General features: G+C 41.9%; 1 protein-coding gene across 1 annotated transcript in view; it reads left to right on the forward strand.

Annotated features, from left to right (window-relative positions):
- The first annotated feature begins 17,623 nt into the window (after window positions 1-17,623).
- Window positions 17,624-21,262, forward strand: part of LOC310688438 (cytochrome P450 1A1-like) — a 29,086-nt gene continuing 25,447 nt past the window's right edge. Inside the window, exon 1 of the mRNA XM_083464931.1 lies at window positions 17,624-17,991. Coding sequence (XP_083321057.1) covers window positions 17,944-17,991 — 48 coding nt within the window. The 5' untranslated portion in view covers window positions 17,624-17,943. The remainder of the gene's footprint in view (window positions 17,992-21,262) is intronic.

Genomic DNA, 21,262 nt, shown 5'->3' on the forward strand with positions numbered 1-21,262 from the left:
TTAAAATGGCTTGCAACTGATGTGTTTGATAGGCTGCTATTAGATAATTTTACTGCTGTGGTTGGAAATTGTTTTATTCTGGTTTACATTTTAGTGTATTGCTATTTTTATATGTTGGTGGTGTTTATATATGTGTGTGGGACAGTTGTATTGTTGCCACCTTGGATGGACATGGTCTGGAAAGATGGCTTATATATATATATTTATTGTGTGTGTGTGTGTGTGTGTATGGTACAGAAAGGCAAAAGTCATTGCCAGTGGAAAACACTGTAGCAAAGACTAGTGCATTTGTCTACTAATTAATTAATCAGAGGCAGAAGCCTAGGCCAAGAATTCTTTGCAACCATTTACAAAATGCCGCTCCTCAAAGGCAGCAAGTGATCTCATGCAGTGGGGTTTTGGTTAATTAAGAAAAGTAGGAGGAGTTTCAGCAGGAGGAGATCTGGGACCCAAGGGGGCAGGAGAAGGGGAGGATGGGTCGTAGGTTCTCTGTGTTTCAGGTCAGTTACAAAACGAAAGCAAAGCCTTTGGCAAAGCCTTTGTTGTCTATACATGTGCATCTCTCTTCATCAGCCTTGGCCTTGACCGGGGTTAATAAAAGCACTGCTTGCTTTAGGAAAAGCCGAGGGAATGTGACAGGTAACTGAGAAGGAAACTGCCGGCTGCCTTTGGCTTTGCTGTCGTTATTTGTGTCTAACGAGGCCAGCTCGTCGCCAGCCTCTTTGCAGATGAAATGAAGCGATGGGCCCAGCAAGGCAAAGGAGGCGCCGTGTCCTGACAGGCTGAGGTGTGACCTGATGTATCCTAACCATCCCAGACAATGTCAGAAGAACAAGGGAGAAGAGTGAAAAGGTGGAGGGGTCCAAAGTCCGGACTTGGGGTACCCGGAGAAAGGGAATGAAGGAAGAGGATGACAATATGCAACACGTCATGAAAAGGTGGGAGATAAATTATTCCCCTCCTCTTCTTGGTTACTACAAAAGAGTCTATAAGCAATTGATAAAAAGGTTAAAAGCTGAAATGGCATCACATATAAAATAATATGTTTCAACAAAACCATTCCAATAACACACAAGGAAGCCCAGCAGAAAAACAGCACTAAATCCAGCAGCAAGACTGTTCCATTCATCAGCCAGTCATCACACAGCTAACAGATGCATGGGAGAAAAGATAAGTTTTAACCTGGTGTCAAAAGGATGTACCAGGCACCAGGTGGGCCTTGCCAGAGAAGAGCATTCCACTGATGGGGATCCACAACTAAAAAAGGCCCTCTGCCCTGGGAGACAAGCCTCAGGTGAAGACTGAGAGGTCCACATAGGGACCTATATAGAGAGGTGCTCTGAAAGGTATTGGGATCCTGAGTCATAAAGGCATAAGGGGCCTTATGATTCAAAAACAGCACTTTAAACTGGGTCCAGAAACACCTAAACATTGAGATCTGGTCAATTTTATCCATATGCTTTAAAAAACAAAAAGGAGAAAATGCTTTTCATTTTACACTGCAATCCAAACCTCTCTGGAACTGTCCCTCTGCCTGCCCTGGTGTTCTCCACCAGCCTCCACATGTGCTAGAAAAAGCTTCCTTCTGAAGAAGAAGGCAGGAGAGGGGGCCAGCCCGACTGAACCTAGGATTCACTGGATCTCAAGCTGGCCCAATTGCTTTCATGGCAGTGATGGCATAGGCCTGATTCAGAACCACTGGATTCTAAGCTCACTCTGCTATCATCACTTGAGGGCATCAGCCCCACACTTGGTCCAATTGCTGCACCAATTTTGCTGCTGCTCACCTTTCACAATGGCGAGGGTTATTCATTTGCGTGTTCAGACCCAGAAACCTCCCCCCTAAATAAATTCATACATGACTCAAATTTTGGTTTGGTTTTTGGTAGAATTTAGGCCACAACTTTATTGATTACAGAAAGTGATTGGTTGCACAGGCTCTGGTTTGACTAGCTCCCTGCCATACAGGTATCGCTGACCCAGGGCACCAGCATAGCTCAGCCTAGGGTGAACACCTGGATAAGCAGAAAGCCAGGAACAGGCTAACTCCACCACCCAAATGTCCCCCTGGACTCAGACACGGGCACAACCCTCTCTCAGGGGTTGACCAAACCACTGAGTCCCTGGATTTCTTTAATGGAATACCCTTCATAGAAGGATGGCGAGAGTGTTCTCCCATCCCCATCACCTGAACCAGAGCCTATCCACAACCTTACAAGTTGTGACGATTTGGTACGTGGCAGGCGAAACCCAAATGGCAACAGCCAATCAGCCAAGTGGGGAAAATTCCTGCCATGCCCCTGTCCCAACGACAGATGACACACGACGGCATAGCAAGGTCAAGTGCAAGCCCTAAAAGTAGGGAGAGGTGGGCGGGTGTTCTGAATGCATGCGCTGAAACAGGAAGCTCTGGGTCACGTGCATGGGCATAAATAGGTCCCTCAAACTGTTTGGACTGTGTCCCATTGGCCAGCTTGAACCCAGCTTCAAGGGACCTACCAATCAGGTGTTGTGGCTGACCAATCGTACCCACCCACAACACAGGGTGTTAGTTGTCCAGGTCTCACCGCAATACACACCCTCTTTAAGGGAGGACCCGATTTATTTTGAAAACAGTTCCAAGAAGTGGTACACCAAAGGGCAGAAGCAGTCTCCATTGGTGTGCGCTGGTATGTCTATCATGTAATCCAGGAGAGCAAAGGATTTGTTGCACTTTTAGTCAGCTTTCTAAGTAAAATAAATATGCCCACTGAACTAACTCTTCATGTACACATCCATGTCCATGCATTTAACGTATTCATACCTTCCAAGGTCCCGATTTTCCAGGGACAGCCTCAGAATTATGAAAGACATCCTGGCTTCTGATTTGATCACAGAACGTCCCCATTTCCTCAGCCGTGCCGCCGCCACTGAGCTCGGAGAGGAGGATGAGCAGTGGCAGCAGCTGCATGGGAGCAACCCCTCCCCATGGCCTCCTCCCTTGGGCAGCTCATAGCGGTTGCTGGAGCAGGCAAGGAGGAAGAGAGGCTGGCGCCACTGAGCCCACCCTCTGTAATGCGCCAGCTCTAAGGGACGAGCAGAGGGCAGGACTGCCGGGGGGGGGGGGAGAGAAAGGGGGCATGGAGTGGAGCACAAAGTCATGATTTAAAATAAAAATGCTTTGTGCATCCACATCTAATCTAAAAATTTATAAAATTTATTTATTTATTGGTGTGTGTTTTTCCTTTTGTAAATCTACTAAAGAAGAATAAAATAAAATAAAATCAGGACAGTGCAGGCCGTGTGTGCTGTTGGTGCCATGGTGGCGCCACTCTCCCTTCTTCTGATAGGAAATGGGGGGGCGGAATGGGGGGTCAAGGAGGGTCAGTTAGGGGAGTGAGAAATGTCTCTATTTCCATCTGAGGAATGTTGGAGGGTAAGGCCTGAGAGGAAGGACTGTATGGAAAATATGCAGGGCCACAAACAGCAGAATTTCAGTACAGGCCAGTCTCTTCCTGGCAATCTTAATATACTGTTCTGAAGATGATTACTTGCACTGGCTTTGAATGTTTAATATTTCAAATTTTAAAAATGTATTTTGCATATTTGTATAGGTTTCTATAAATACTTGACTTTCTGATACACAGACATTTCACTTGGAGATCTAATTATGCCAGGTTTCTCTAAAGCACAAAAGCAAGGGAAAGTGTGTTGTAACAAATGTTACTGCATGTACTAGTTAAGAGCATTTTGTTGCAATAAAGGTTGCATTCCTCATTCCTTTCTCACTGTAAATGCAGTATAGTAGACCTTAAGCGACCTATTTCTCTCAGTATTCCTTTATTTTCACCTCCCATCTTTCCCATTTTACTGTATATACATTGCCAATTTGGCGATCACTTCAATGGTCCATGCTTTTATCATTCATATTATAAATTTCCACTTCTTTCCATATCATGAGTTTGTAGATACCATTCTTTTATTTTTGAAGTAGAATTGAGTTGAAAATCCAAAGGAATATTAAATCCAGTAATTTCTGCATAGTAATTTCTTAGACATAAGGAGACCTTGCACATTTCCATTATAGCTGAAGAATAAACTCTTTTTAAAATTCACATCAGTCTTTACCCTTGCATCTTAAGTTTAGGTGATAAAGCTTGAATACACCAAAAACATGGACATTTTACTCATAAACACTGCAAATAAGTTCTACTAACTTCCTTTGATTTTTAGTTCCTTTTGAAAACCTTCAGATTATTATTTTTTGAAGGGTAAAGCTATAATCTCATAATTGTATTAGAAAGGGGAGGGAGAACACAGCAAAACATCCCGCTGGATTTAGGAAAACCATAAATGGGGGCTCTTTGTGCCACACCAGTGATTATATTGCTACCATAATAGTTTGTATTGCTGGTTGCATGGTAGTGAAAGTGGCTGGGTCCTCTGTAAGAAAAGAAGGAAGATCAGAGAGAAATGATTTCAAGGAAACAAAGAGTTTCACTTCGTCAACAGAGTATAGAATAGTAGATCTTAATAGGAAGGACGAAAGTCTTTTCTAGGACTTTTATGAGGGCATCTTACGCAAAAGGGATTTCCAGTGTTACAAATAATTCATCACTGATTAGCAGTGAACTGCTGTAAAAATTAACTATTTTGCTGGAGGACAGGTTAACCGTTGAAGGCTGAAACTCTGTAGCTAGACTCCTGCTGTCCAAACAAAATGCTCCTCTGACTGCATGCCAGTATTTATGCAACCCACACAGCTCAACTCCATGTTGCAAATTAGAACCAATGGGGCAGGTTGTGTTTCAAAAATACCTGCATGTACTGGTGTAAACTTCACTTATAACCCAAGTTCCAAAAGAAAGAGAGAACATTGTAAGCAGCAGCCTATTGCTGACATTTAGTGTTAAATATTGCTGGTTGGATTGGTACATTTGTCTTGAAAGTTTCTGTGCCATTGATAGCTGTGTGATATGTAAAAACCAAACAACAAAAAATCCCGCTTTTCCTGCCATCGCACATCCATGTTAAGTAATGCTAGACTAGCTGACTTTCTGCTTGTCACAAAGCTGTGAGAAACCGGGGGAAAGACCTGCCTGGAATAAGCGTGAATGGTGGAATGTACACTGGGCATCTTAAGTAAAGGGATGAAAATTCAAATGGTTAAGAAGCTCACACTCAGCAGTTCCATGCCCAGTTGCAACCCCCTTACACCACTGGCTCAGGTTCTTGAACCCTTTCAAGAGTCTGGAGGAGCTACATCTTACTAAAGAATTTCATGTGGATGAAAGTAGCTTTGAAACAATTGTTTTGTGATCTGTAATCAATTCATTTCACAATATCATTCTTCACTTACCTACATTTTGTGTGGCCTTTTGAATTTTTTTACATTTTTGGAATGTTATATATTATGCACTGAAATTCACCATTACTGTACCTTAAGGCAGTGTTCCCCAACCTTGGGCCTCCAGCTGTTTTTGGACTACAATTCCCATCATCCTTGACCACTGGTCTTGCTAGCGAGGGATGATGGGAGTTGTAGTCCAAAAACAGCTGGAGGCCCAATGTTGGGGAACACTGCCTTAAGGCACCTGCCATTCAGGCTACTTACCCCCCCCCCTCATATATATTTCTTTAACACGTTTTGCCTCCTTTACTTCAGAAAAAAAGGAATAATTAAGTGTTGTCTTAAAATAACAAAAGAAAATAACACAGAACAGAGAATGTTGGTTGGATTAAAATAAAGGAAAAATATTTTCCCATGCGTACCTGAATTCTGCTAGTTAGGAAGCCACAGATAATGGCAGGTGTGAGGTCTGTGCTCCTGACAGTTGCAAAAGCTTTGTAAATTCTACTCCTAAGTACTTTACTAGCACACCTGGGGAGGGGCATGGGCTGAAATGCATTTAGGGCTCAACATTTGTTTAGCAGTATGCATTCCCTTTCCCCACTTTGTTCTTCTCTCTTTGCTCAGTCCGCTCCTTGGGAACAGCTCTGCACAGCAGGTCTTCCTCATAACTAGCAATTAGGGTTGGGCTAACTTGGCCCAGCAGTTCCAGTGCTGCTGAGCTGACTCACACACATTTGCACATTTGGGCATTTTCAGCTTTTTCCTTCTGTGCTAAGACTGCTTCTGCTCTAATAATAAATTTATTTTCTGGTTCGGTATTTGTGAGAGTTTATCAGGTTTCTAAGCAAGAGGGCTCAAAGGAAGATGTTGTTATTGCTGCTGAGTGACTGACCAGTAACCCATTTGAGTAAGCAGATTGCTTGCTGATTGTCAAGTATGATACTGGTCAGTGTTCCCTTGATAGGAGCAAACAACTGGGGAGGTTTTTATTGGATGGACATCTGCAGAATTGGGTTTGTGGTCAGGGTTTCCATAAGCAGGTTCTGTGGCAGTTTGCAGCTTGAATCTGGGTTGTGGCGCTGGGAGCAGGAGAACCTAAGACGACACGAAAAACCCTGCAAAGACCCATCTGAGTCCAACCAGGTACTTATGGGACCTCTTCCCAGCAAGTAGTATTCAGAAGTTCATTGCTTCAGACTGTGGAGGTAGAACATAACCATTGTGGCTGGTAGCTATTGATAGCCTTATCCACCATGAATTTCTCTTTTAAAGCCTTTTAAGTGGGTGACTATCACAGTATATTGTGGGAATGGGTCCTACTGTTCCACTATGCACTTTGTGAAGTCCTTTCCTGTGTAATTCCTGAATTGTACAACATTCAGCTTCATGAGATGGTACTGAGACTTAGGCTGGATCTATACAAATATTTTAAATGCTATAAAAAAAACTACAGGAAAAAAACTCCCAAGGCAATCTGCCATCAACTTTGGATTCTGCTCTACAGCACCATCTAGTATCACATGTTTATAAGACATCTTTAACTTTATAAATTTAACTTTATAAACTTTATAAATAAGGTCCATATAGTTAAAGCCATGGTTTTCCCAGTTGTGATGTATGGAAGTGAGAGCTGAACCATAAAGAAGGCTGATCACCAAAGAATGGATGCTTTTGAATTCTGGTGCTGGAGGAGACTCATGAGAGTCACATGGACTACAAGATCAAACCTTTCCATTCTGAAGGAAATCAGCCCTGAGTGCTCACTGGAAGGACAGATCCTGAAGTTGAGGCTCCAATACTTTGGCCACCTCATGAGAAGAGAAGACTTCCTGGAAAAGACCCTGATGTTGGGAAAGATGGAGGGCACAAGGAGAAGGGGACGACAGAGGACGGGATGGTTGGACAGTGTTCTCGAAGTTACAAACATGAGTCTGACCAAACTGCAGGAGGCAGTGGAAGACAGGAGTGCCTGGCGTGCTCTGGTCCAGGGGGTCACAAAGAGTCAGACACGACTAAATGACTAAACAACAACAAACTTTATAAATTGACCCGTGTAGCTGAGTCCCTAGTATTAGGAGAGAGACAAAAACTTCTTCATGTCTACTTTCTTTACTCCATTCCTAATTTTAGTCACCTCTACCATGCCCTCCCTCCATTTCCTCTAAACTAAAATATCTCTTCATGGGGGAGTTGTTCCAACATCTATCTGTCTGTCTATCTATCTATCTATCTATCTATCTATCTATCTATCTATCTATCTATCACCTATCTATATCTATCTATCTATCTATCATCTATCTATCTATCTATCTATCTATCTATCTATCTATCTATCTATCTATCGATCTATCATCTATCTATCTATCTATCTATCTATCATCTATCTATCTATCATCTATCTATCTATCTATCTATCTATCTATCTATCTATCTATCATCTCTCTCTCTTGTCGAGAATCCAGCTCGACATCAGTAAGAAAATCAGTCAGAAATCAGTCTCACACCAAGATGACTTGAAGAAGAAGCTTTGGCTTCAGCCGTGCAATGTTTATTGTGTGCAGTAAGAAATAAATCATCCTCCCTCCTCCAGCACCGCGCTTGCTCTGCCTGGTACTCAAAGGTACCAAATCAAAGGAATGTAACCTTGCTTTTGCCCACAGACAAAGAGAGTGTTATGCTACGTGAGCCAATCATTAGTCTAGCATGAGGTGGTCACGTGCTCATCATGCTCTTAGCAATATCTCGTGCTGTAAAATCACTCTGCAATAATAAGAACTCTGCTCATGCTCTTATGTACAAGCAATCATTTTCCCACATGCCCTCTTTTCTTGTTTATATTATAAGAGGAAATCTTAATCAGAATCATATATCTCATTACCTAAGCGTTTATATTTTGCAACATAAATTCCCCTTGTAACCCCTGTGGTGGGCCTTGGTCAAAACCACCATGCAATGCTTTGGGAAATAAAAAAAAAGCAAGCATTGAATACAAAACACCATAATAAAACCAACAATACATGCAATTACAATCAAAAATAAATTTCTTAACCATAATCGATTAGGCAACCAAGAAAATAACCAATCCCATGGATCAAAACCTTCAGGTGGATTCAAAGGATTATGGGTTATCATTTGTTCCATATAATCAATAATAGCAGAGATATTGGTCGATTGATCAGTTATATACATACAACAATGAAAATGAATTAAGGCATAAATTCCACCTTTAGAGGCAAGGATTACATTTAAAGCATAAAAAGTTTATAAAGCAACTTCTCTCATTTCTGACTTTTTTTGTTTGTTTTTTGTTGATTATTTTTAAAACAAAGATGATAGAATTAAAAACAAAGCTTCGGTCCAATTTGCCACAGAATAACCATAAATCAGATTGAAGCAAATATGTAGATTTACTGCTCTTTCTCATCCAGTCGAACCAAACATAAAAATCTCTACACGCAGCCTGTTGGTCATAAGTCATGTAAGTTGTGACATTATTAACTGAGACTTTCGGCCTATCACTCATAGTGGTAATTAAAAAAAATAAAAAACAAAAAAATCCATCAAAATACTCATAGGTCCAATTACAATATGGATAATGACCTAAAATTTTTTTGCTATTATGATTAAAACGAAAACAATAAGACACTATTTCTGCAAGCAACAAAACACAGGTGATAAACTTATACGATTGTCCTTCATATTATTGCTAATCTTATATGAAGCATTTACTGGAATTCTAGAATACCACCACCAAAAAAGGCTCAAAGCTTTTTAAAGTTTTTTTAAAATCATTTTTCTCAGCAGCTAAAAGGCACTAGCCAAGCATATTTCGCTTGCTGTAACTAAAAAGATTGCAACAAGGTCGAGAACAGAGCCCATTGTCTTTGCAGGCCTTGTTAAAGAACCATATTGCAACTTGCTTTCTGTCCGGGAACCATGCCAAAGCACAAAAATGAAACAACTGGAACACACTGAAATCCCTTCACCCCCTCCCTTGCCAAGAGTCCACAATAGTTCCAAGACAGCCCTCTGTACATGCTCAGGGGAACACATCATAGGGCAGGACTCCTGAGGGAGGAGAAAAAAAAAATCTGGGGGGTAAAATCCAAGTGATGCCAATAAGGATGAGAATGGTAAATTATTCCAATGGCTATTTCCGAGCAACCTGTGTGATATTTCGTGGCTCGATTATTGGCATGTAAAAACCACAATCCAGAAGAAGCCCAATGTCTCGAGCTTGAGAAATGGGCAACGAAAAAGATTTCGCCAGAACTTTAGCATTTTGGTGAAATACAGAATGACTTTCAAATGGGTCTGAGAACAATGAAAAAATACCATTCTTCAAAGCATGGTCTGCCTGGGCATTACCTTCTGCCAAATACCCAGGGTGGCCAGTGTGAGATCTGAGATGGGCTACATAAAACTGACAAGTTCTAGCTTGTACCAAGTTCTGCAAAGTGGAAAACAATGTAAACAAATTTTGATCAATAGCAGGAGTGATATAAGACAATGGTAAGACATTCAAAAGATTATATACATACTGAGAATCCACAATGAGATTGAAAGGGATATTAGCAAACTGTTGAAATACCAAAATTACAGCTGCCAATTCAGCACGTTGTGCTGAGGACTGCTCAGTAGTATACAAACTTTTCCATTCCCCCTCCTCTTCCCACACCACCACCCCTCTGGATTTGGTACCATCAGTGAACACAGTAAGGGCGGAGGGTAAGGGTAGGAGGGACAAAGCAGTTCGCAGGACATAACGTAGCCCTGTAAGAAAAGACAAACGAGGGTCTCTAGGAGGATTGTGAATGATATTTCCCAAGAAATCAGCAAAAGCTATTTGAGTAGAAACAGCTGTCATCATCAAATGCTGAAATTCTTCCTGGGAGAAGGGCAGTACACTGACTGTAAGTCCATTCCAGAGAGGGCAAGGGCTCGATGTCGGCCCTTAGCAACAAGGTCCATGACGCTGTTGGGTGTAGCATACACGTTCCACGGAGGAGTATGAGGCAGGTGAAGCCACTCCACAATAGACACAGTCCCAGGCTTCTGGCCTGTGGTGTACAATATAGCTGTTGGAAGGAGCAGGGTGGTAAATACTGCAAGTGATAATTGTGCCATGGAAAGAGAAGGAATCCTGTCCACCATACATCTGCAGAGATGGTTGTTCACAGTGGTTAGAGCCTCTTCCATTGCAGAGGCGACTGTGATCTTGTCTGCTGGATCCTTATGTCCTTTAAGGGCAGAAAATAGTGGAGACAAAGTGGAGGTGGGCAGGTCCAAATAACTCTTTATCCAATTCAGCTGTCCAAGAATTTGTTGTAAATCCACCAGTTTAAGATGATCAGGGAACTGTAGTTGAGGCGTGACTGGAATGGCAGCAGATGCTATCAGCTTGTGTCCCAGGTACGTAATGGGTAAAGTCCGCTGGATTTTTTCCTTAGCCACTGTCAATCCAACAGGTTTTATCCTTAGCAGGATTTTGGGACACGGTGGAGGACAGGACCGTGACTAGCAGGCAAGCTTTATGCATCACAGTGCCCACTGACTGGCAGGCTTTAAGCATATCAGCAATGGCTATATTTGATGTTGCCATTAGAAGGCGCAGCGCTTGCTTACAGTCCTCATTTGCATTAGCAAACGCAAGCTGGCGTACAATCAGTTCTTGTGCTGCCAGGTCCTGAACTTGCCGCTTGAAGGTATTATACAAGCGATCAGCAAATTGTCCATAGGGCTTTGCAGGGCCCTGTCTGATGCTCCCCCATCGGCCATCGCGCTCATTCCTGTCATCAGGGACAGAGGCCAGAGCCTCTTGGGCTGAGGCTGTGGTGGCTGCCCAATACATAGGATCAAGGGCCAACTGTTGGGCAATGGTAAGAAAATTGCCTCCTCCCGTCAGCCCATCGAGAACATCGGTTTGGGTCAGCATGACGGGGGCTGGGGGTGCAGGAGCAATCACAGGAAAGAGATTTGGAGTATCAGAATCAAAAGGCAGCAATGGAGCGGCGGCACGGAGAGATTTTTGAAGAGTAGTGGTAGAAGCGGTGCCAGATGCCTTGGGCGGAGGAGGTGGAAGAGCGGGGGGTGCTGAATGCGAAGAATGCAGGGGAGGGACGACAGGAGCCTTTGATGGGGCATATACAGCAGAAGAAGGCAATGCTGGATATAGCAATGGAAAGTCGGCAGGCAAAGAAACAGATGCAGCAGCCAAAAGGAGATTGGCTGGAGTCAAACTGGACATTGCTGTGTAAACTTCAGACCAGGCATGTAAAACTCTGACATCAATCTGAGGATGGTTTTGGAAAAATTGTCCTATCTTTTCCCAGTCTTTTAAACTATAATTCCCATGCTGAGGAAACCAGGGACATTGAGTATCCAAGGCTTCTATAAGCGACTGAAGGTCAGCATCTGAGACGAGAAGGCTGTTGCTGGCCAAAAGAGATTTAAGGTCTTCAAAAAACTTTTTCTGTGGTGGAGAGAGAGACTGCCCCATAATGGCAAAAGAAAGGGGGGGGTTGGGGTTGGGAGCACTCACCAGGGATCCACTAGGTGGATGAAAGACGCGTCTGGAACCCTTGCCGGGCGTGGTGAGCGCTGATAAGTCCGCAACGTCGCGAAGTCCAGAATCAAACACACGGGGTACCAAGGGAGCACTCACCGGGATCCATAGCGGATGAAAGACACGTGGTGAGCGCTGAACGATGAGAAACAACTCGGAGTCCGAAGGTAGTCACACGGGGCACCAAATGTCGAGAATCCAGCTCGACATCAGTAAGAAAATCAGTAGGAAATCAGTCTCACACCAAGATGACTTGAAGAAAAAGCTTTGGCTTCAGCCGTGCCATGTTTATTGTGTGCAGTAAGAAATAGATCATCCTCTCTCCTCCAGCACTGCGCTTGCTCTGCCTGGTACTCCAAGGTACCAAATCAAAGGAATGTAACCTTGCTTTTGCCCACAGACAAAGAGAGTGTTATGCTACGTGAGCCAATCATTAGTCTAGCATGATGTGTTCACGTGCTCATCATGCTCTTAGCAATATCTCGTGCTGTAAAATCACTCTGCAATAATAAGAACTCTGCTCATGCTCTTATGTACAAGCAATCATTTTCCCTCTCTCTCTCTCTCTCTCTCTCTCTCTCTCTCTCTCTCTCTCTATCATCTATCTATCTATCTATCTATCTATCATCTATCTATCTATCTATCTATCTATCTATCTATAATTTTATTGGGTCTTTGATAATTTTATACATATAAAACACAATCATCTCATACAGTGAAATACATGGTTCTTTTGAACCTTCGGACTGCCTCCCCTCCCTCCATGGGTTCCATGTTTAAGTTTAAATTTGCTGCATCTTTTACCATTATCCATGTATTATATAACCATAATTACCATAAATAATTCCACATTACAAGTGTCATTGCATCCCTGCCAAAGATTTTAATTGTTTACAGTGGTCTTTTAAATAAATTACAAATTGACTCCAATCTTTAGAAAATACTTGATCTTCCTGGTTTTGGATCTTCCCCGTCAGTTTCATCTGCCATTCTTCTTTTGTTGGTATTTCTCCTTCCTTCCATCTCTGGGTTAGTAGCATTCTCGCTGCCATTGTTGCATACATAAAAAGTCTTTTATCTTCTCTTGGTAACTCTTCACATATTATACCTAGTAAGGCTTCTGGTTTTTTAACAAATGTATTTTTAAACATTTTCTTTAGTTCCTTATATATCATTTCCCAGAAAGCCTTTACATGTCCATCACATATGGTAAAAAGTACCCTCCTTCTCTTTACATTTCCAACACAATTTCGAACTCGTTTTGTACATTTTAGCAATTTTACTCTGTGTTAGATACCAACAACGCATCATTTTCATATAGTTTTCTTTCAACGAACAGCATGCAGTAAATTTTATTTCTTCTTTCCAAAACTTTTCCCAAGATGAAAGTTGGATATAATACCCAAAATCTCTAGCCCAATGTATCATCATTGCCTTGACTTCTTTTGTAACCAACATCTTTGGCATATAGCAACTAGGAAACTGATGAAGGATTAGCAGCTGTTTTGCCTATTTTCAGGAGTCCACTTGTTTCCATAATGCTGTTGGTGGATTTGTAAATAGCCAGAGACTGCAAAGACATCCCCTAAGGGAGACTTTGGGCTGGAACTTGGTTTGAGGGGTACCCAGGCAAGGTCACCTCTGCATCTCTGCATCACCTGGTGGGCCCTCCAAAGTCACAATACCAGGGGGTGAGGATGGTAGCAGGCGGCTGCAGGGATGGATAGCAATGTAACCTATTGTTCTCCCTACCTGTGCTAAGAAGTGCTGGGCCAGACATTGGCAGCCATCTCCATTTTCTGTTCTTTTTTATAATCAATTTCCTTTTTTTTAAAAAAAAATATTTTTTATTAACTGACCAATCAAATCAAATCAAATCACATCACATAAATTCCAAATTACAAAGCCAAATTTTTAAATTTTTGTGAGGGGTACCCACCCATATTTCAAGTTCCGAAGGGGGGTCCAATCATCTTCTTGCTGCTGCATTAATGTCCACAAAACTGTTCAAATAATGTTCATAATTCTATCCAATCCTATCTTGCTGTTTCCCACATCTCATCTTGTTATTTTCGTATATTTTTCCTTCTCTTTGCGACATCTTCTGATAATCTCCTTAAGCAGGTATAAAACAAGTTGTAATCCTGTGTGAATTTTTCCGTTCGTCCAATAGCCATATCGAGATGGTTTCCATATATCATCACTTCCATAGATAAAAGCACTCTTTCCATCATTAATCTTCGCAAATCTGTCGCCTTCTTTAGTCCTCTGAGGAGGTTCGCCCGCAGTATAAAAACAGACCTGTTCCTCCTCCCAGACATAAATCTTTCGACAGAACTTGTCAAAATGGCGGCGCTATTTTTTGTTGCGTCATCCCAAAGCTCTTGTACTTTTCTCGGTCTCCTTAAAACATGCTTTTGGTTAGAGTTTGTTTTCACACAGTCTTAAATCATCCATCTTAGGTCATTTAATCGGCATTTCTGACATGGGGGGGGGGGATTATTGGTTAATCACATAGAAGAAAGAAAGAAAAGTTTTTCTCCCTCCCCCATCCAGTCCCGCTGCCGACATACCGAGCCTTGATGTGTCTTCTCATGATATATTCCTGTTTATCTGACCCGTCTTCTTTCAGAGGTCCCTTCAATTAGCAGTCTTTACTCCCCATTCTTCACTTGAAATATGTGCATTTGCTTCTTCCTAATTGTTTATTTTCAAGTTGCTGCAGCTAGTGGCACGATCAGAGACAGCGTCCAGGAGAGCTGAAGTCCACACAAGGACGTTCAGCCTAGTGCCCACACCCCCTCGAATCCGGGGATGATTTATGGGCACAGCAGGCAAAGACAGTCCCCCCCATTCCCTTGGGGGGGCAGGGAGGCTGCATACTCCCATTACAGCCTCTTAATTACCTCGTGTGGGTCAGAGAGATGTTATTGTCGGCCATCTTCCAATGCGCCCCTAGTGGCCCCCCCTTTTATAATCAATTTTCAATTGAAAGTTTTCAACATAGAATATAATAAAACCAAAATAATCTAAATAAATAAAACTAAAACAGAGAGAAATATCCAATATGATAAGTTTCTTTCCAAGGGTTCCAACAAATCCTAGCAGCATATTCGTTCGCAATTATTTACTTGTTAAGTCATACCCAATCCCATATTTTCCAGTCCCACTTAAAAGAGGAGAGGTCCTTCTTTTTCCATTTCCCCCCATTCTTTTTCCAAACTAATCACCAAAAGCTTAGAGGCTTTTTCTTCTGTGTTTACTTCAACTTGTGCACTCTCTGCCGACAGGAGGGTCAGCAGCTGATGACTATTCCTTGTGGTCACCACCATTTTCATTTCCCCAGAAAACCTGTCAACCCAGATGAAGCTTTTCAGAGGGACGTGGTGTTGTGGCTGAACCCACAAGCACAGGAAAGATGGTAGCATCTGTGGCTGCTGGTCTGACAGGTGTTTTTTCTCAGTATCAGGTCCGAATATATGTATTTTTGAAATAAATAAAATAAAACAAAACAAGGATACTGGTGTGAGCTCTGACCATGCTGTGTGCTCATGCTGGGCCTGTGCTCTCTCATTCACCCCCACTTTGAGACGGGGGGGGGGGGGAGCTCAGGCCCTCCAGTCTCTTGCCCTCAGGACTCCTCTCTCCAAGCCACATCCCTCCCTCATTCTGCTCTTCACTGCATTAGTTTTGCCTGGCTGGAATGTGTCCTTGGACTCTGATGCTACCTTTTGCTTGTCTGGATGGAGAACTGTATATAGAAACCCATCTACTGTCCAATCAATTTTTTTACATTTCTTGCTTTGCCCATTTTTGGTTCTGCCCCCCCCCCCATCCCTGGCATGTGGCCCTTGGAAAGCTGACCAGAAGGGAGTGCAGTCCTTGGGCTGAAAAAGCTTCGCCATCCCTGGTTTGAAACCACACTTATTTAAACTAAAGGGGGAAAGTATAACATATCTAATTGGGTGGTCGACTTAGGGTAAAATAGCTACGGTACTGCTCATTCTGCAGTTCTCAGGCTGGAGAGAATGTTGCAGGCTCCATGTCTTTCTTCCAGTTTTGTATTTCTCTGGAACCCAAAGAACTGTAGTCTGATGGATCTCTAACAGAATTCTTAGTGGCATTACCAAGCAATTGCATGTCAAGGTCCCCAAGCCACCCCCTAAATAAATCACAATTCACACAGAATTTTTGTTTTTGTGAGTGGTTGCTTAGGCATTGGTTCCGGCTAGCTGTCCCTGTCCAGGGACAGAACTGACTTCCAGATTCCAGCGAAAGCCAGTAAGGGGAAACAATATTGGGGAGAAAATGGAGCTGAGCCCTAGGCCCTCATCGCCCTGCATGCTCCCCGGGGCTTGCTGGCCCCATTCCAGGGATTCGGACGAAATCATGGCAAGCCCCTGGATTCCTTTAACAGAATTCTCTTGCAGCAGTAGCATTGGAGGGGCAGGCACTGCCAACCACATCCCCTCTACCAACCAACAATTAACCTTACAATGCCTAACTGCAACCTTACAAGTTGCGACAATTTGCTACGCAGTAGGCAAAAACCAAATGGCACCAGCCAATCTGCCAAATGGGCAAAATTCCTACCAGGCCCCTGCCCCAAAAGCAGGCGACCCCATGACAGGCATAGCAATGTCAAACGCAACAGCCCTAAATTAGGGAGGGTAGGCGGGCGATCCGATGCACGCAGCAAAAGAGACTGAAAAAAGCTGTGTGCCAAGAATATATAACTTTTGGGCCAACCCTCTAAATGGTAACATCAAAATCTCCCCAACAACCCAAACTGGCCCAATCACAGTCATGGCCCCCAGTAACCAAGAGGGGGTGTTCTGTTAGACCCCACCGCAATGCGTGCTCTCCATGAAGGAGAACACGCTTTCCCACAATTCTTCAGGGGAAACCTGGGGCCTCCTCTCTGCCATTCCCTGTGCAAAACCTGCCCCAGAGGGTTGGGGAATCCTCTGGAGCAGATTTATGGGGTGGGCTGGGGAATTGCAGAGAGGAAAGGGACGTTCTTTGGAGCAAGTGGGATGCCATTAGTGTCGTATTGAATACAACCCTACAACAGTTAAACTGGTATATTAAAGATACAAGTTTAAAAGACTGACAAGGACATAGAGCTTTCAGACATTTCTGTTTTCTGATCAATGTTTATAACTTAATTATAATTATATTAATTGTAGCGGGGTTTTTTGTTCACTGACTCATACCATCTTGAATCAATATAGCCCACTTTCAAATGTGAAACTTAAAATTCTGTTTATATGGCAGCATGGCAGATCCTTGCTTTGAAAGAAAATGGCTGACTAACGCAGCCTATCATCTGTTCAGATGACCTGTATTCTAAAACAGATTGTGATTTTGTTCCTGCCAGCCCCCCGCTAAAGAAAATGAATGCTTGATTTAAAAAGGTGGTGAAGAGAGAGATGTAACTGAATTAACCATACAAACCGTAGAAGATATTTGGGCTTTGTTTAGGAAACCAATTTATTGATCATTCAAGTACTTTAATAATACCTGAATAAATTTAAGACTGTGTGGCACAGTATATTGTTGGCTGTTTCTGCTGTGCAAAGTGAATCTGTGGCTTTTCAGGAGAGATTTAGTTAGGATAGGGCTAAATGTGTTGCCAAGCAACCATCTCTGGTGCTAAGGCTTATAATCACCAGGAAAGGGGGGGGGGCGCTTTAAAAGTTTGCCTTCCCCAAACAAAAGGGAACTGGTGAGTCATTTTCAGATGCTGGTAAATAGAAATTTCCCAGAAAATTGTTCTCTCTGTTTCTGAACTCCCATTTAGGATGTTTGTCACATCCACATCATCTCCTAATGCTGGATTTAATCAGATTTGCAGTCAAGACCATGAATCCTGTCAGGCTAAAGGCGTCCAGGGTGACGCTATGGGAAGCTGCCCTCCTTCAAGGCAGCAAGATGAGGGGAGTGGAAGCGCTGACTTTCCAATGGTTTTCCCAACCGAAGATCCAGAAAACAGTGATGACGACAGCAGCCAGGACAAAGTCTTCATGTGCGCTTGTACTTGGAGATGTTCTATTTAATATTTAGAGCCTCGAGATCCAGCAATTTAAAGCAGGTAACAGAAGCACGAAGCTGGAGGTTGGATAAGACTTTTGTGAATATTCAGCAAAATGTGGCTGAAATGAAATTGCTAGCTAGGCTTGGATTGTGAGTGGTCATTTCACATTAAGATACATTCTCTAATCATGGGAATAATGCTCTTCTTGTTTTATTAAAAGTGGGTTTTGTGGAAGCTGAAATAGTACCTCAGCAAACAGATGTACTCTCTGCAGAGGGCCTTGCGTATTGCCTGAAAAAGACTTTTAACATTGAACATTTGCAAAACAATTGATTACTATTAATTGGTATTTATTTTATTTGGGGTCACTTTTGATTTAGGACTGTTCTTGAGACAGTTAGGCTATTGCTGTACTAAATTGGAATGCTGTGTTGAAGTCTAATAAGTCAGCAACTTTAAGCATGGAAAGGAATGCAGAACAGAAACCTTTTTTTTTTCAGCCAGGGCATATTAATTGAATGCTTTGATATGTTTGATTATTGAGTAGTAGTGTGTAATACAGATGGGTGTTATTTTACCAATAATCTATAATTTGCTTCAGCTGTCTTATACATTCATTAAGTGGAATTCGTATTATATAGTACTCTATTTTTATTTTTCTGCCAGATAGCACTTCTGTCTCAATCACATTGATCTCCGTGGAACCTTTCTTCTTGAGCTTGATTGCATCATGTACTGATTTTGTATAAATGGATAAAAATCTGGCTCTGACCTCCAGAATATTATTAAAAGAGTTTCAGGTTATTTATGCTATATAGGTGAAATTTGTATGCTTCTTTCTGAGCGTTGCTATTCAGCCTGTTATTTGTGCTGGAATTTCTTGGGCACAGTGGCATCAAAATAAGGGAAATGGATTGTGGGGGGATTATATATATAAATATAAGTGGGCTGGTATTCAACCCCATAAAAATCCAGAGTATTTCCACAGACTGCAAAATCTGTATGTATAAGAGTGAGATTGGTCGCTTGACTCTTCCAGCACTGGCAGAATCCCATGCAATGCAGTGAGGTTCATAAAAGTTTTGCAGATTCAGAATGCTTCTTTAGTATTGTTTCAAAGCTGTTCTATTCTGGGTTTGCTTTCAAATGAGAAACTCGTAGTTGTCTCTCTTTAAAATGATAAAACAGACACAAATCTCTTTTACTTAATCAAGCTGTGTACTACTGTCTGCTCACCAGTTGCAGTTTTGTGTCCTGTGGAGTCGTCTTTCTTCTTAGGTGCAGGACTTAATGCTGAAGAACACTTTTCATTGGGCATACAGTGACATGCATATGTGTGCACACCATCAAGATGCAAGGAAAAAAATGATTCCGTTTGCATTTAAAGGCAAGAATATGTCATTCACATTTTCCAAAACAACACACGAGCCAAAGCGCAGCCATCCTTCAAAATTCACACACCTCTCATTTTTTTCAAGGCAGTGTGCCATCCAAGTAATGACTAAAAAATGTGTATACTATGGTGAAGTGTGCATATATTAGTGAAAATTACATACATGATGAATTTATATGGAGATTTTAGAAATATCACAAACTGATGTGGAGAACGTTAGGCAAGCCCCAAGCAGTTTGGGTTTAAGTGCACATAATTTAGCTTTGGATTTTGGTACCCAAAAGCAGATTAATACAATTTAGGAACATGTTAAATCTCCCTCTCCCCTCAGACTAGAATAAAATGGCTTTTACACAAATGAAACTCCTCAACGTGATCCTCAATCTTCCCAAGGGGTGGTTGATTTTAAAAGTTGTTATTCTCTCATAGTACTCAGAACTGCAAAATAATTTTATAGCGCTACATGATATTGATTTAGAATTGTAGAATCATAGAACTGTAGAGTTGGAAGGACCGTAGACATCATATAGATTTGTTTCTTTTAGGAAATGAAAATACATGATAACTAGTAACGACAAGGAAAAAATGCTGTAACAACTTAGCAAACCATAAAACTAATTCTCATCGTGACTAAAAGGAAAAAGTGTCCTTAAGGGAAAATCCTTCTGGTTAACTCAAAGTCATAACCATAATTATTTTCATTGACAGAGCAAGTAGGCCAATCTACTCAAAGTAAATGCCAGCGATTTTAATGTGTTTTGTTTACTCCTTGGTAAGTGTTTCCTAGGTGCCGTGTGTTAGAAATTATCAATGATAGCAAAATGACTATCCAATGTATGTGTTACAGATAGGTAGCCGTGTTGGTCTGCCATAGTCAAAATAAAAAATTCCTTCCAGTAGCTTAGTTGGTCTTTAAGGTGCTACTGGAAGCAATGTATATGTGACTAGGAATGTAGGTTTACAGCACAATTACATATTTATGCCTTTTAGGAAAGAAGTCTCATTAACTTCCAGGAATGTATAGATTTGCAGCCTTAATCTATGCTAACTGTCCATGTTAACCAATTCAGATTTGTGCACCAAATGCATTTATTAAATTCCTTGAATTATGAAACAATGGACCCCCTCTCCCTGCCGAAAACACCAGTTCTTACATTTTAGTATTACATGCTGTAGGAATGTGGAAAAGGGGGAAATAAATGATTACAAGTGTCATGGCAAGCAATCAGTGTCAGATTTACACACAATTTACGTAAACTACAATTTAGGGTTTCAGATTATGAGTTGCCTCCTAATACAAAAAAGATGAAGTTTCAAGTTTTACATTATGATTGTAGAGTTGGAAGGGACCCCAAGGGTCATCTAGTCCAACCCCTGCAATGCAGGGATCTTTTACTAACATGCGGCTCGAACCCACAACCCTGAGATTAAAAGTCTCATGTTTTTCCAACTGAGCACACTAGTTTTTAGGTGCTCCCTTGACTGTGTATGCAATTATTTCTATTTCTCTTTTTATTGTCATTTCAATAAGAATAATATACATTTCTGGCAATACTATGGGGCTTCTTAAACTTGGGATAGCTTAGGGCCACATCATGTCTTCATCCAGCTCTGAGCTGTTCACTGTATCCTGAGTCCTCCTCCGTATGCTGGGCTCCCCTTCCAAAATGTTGTATATGATGCTGGAGGAGAGATGCCAGTTATATTAGCAAACATTTGAGGAACATCAAAAGATTCACCACTGTGCAATGTGAACTTTTGCGTTGGTCAAAACTCCTGTTTTGATGCCCCTGAGAAAATATGAAATGAAAAGCTGTTTGATTATATTTTGAATTACTTCTCTCCTCCGCTCTGTACGATAACAGCTGTTATTGGAAGTGAACAAACTAGAAGACACAAAGCAAAGGAATCGTGTGATAGTTACTCCTACAGATA

Source organism: Podarcis liolepis (assembly GCF_965112155.1).
Source record: "Podarcis liolepis genome assembly, chromosome: 11".
Lineage (NCBI taxonomy): Eukaryota > Metazoa > Chordata > Lepidosauria > Squamata > Lacertidae > Podarcis > Podarcis liolepis.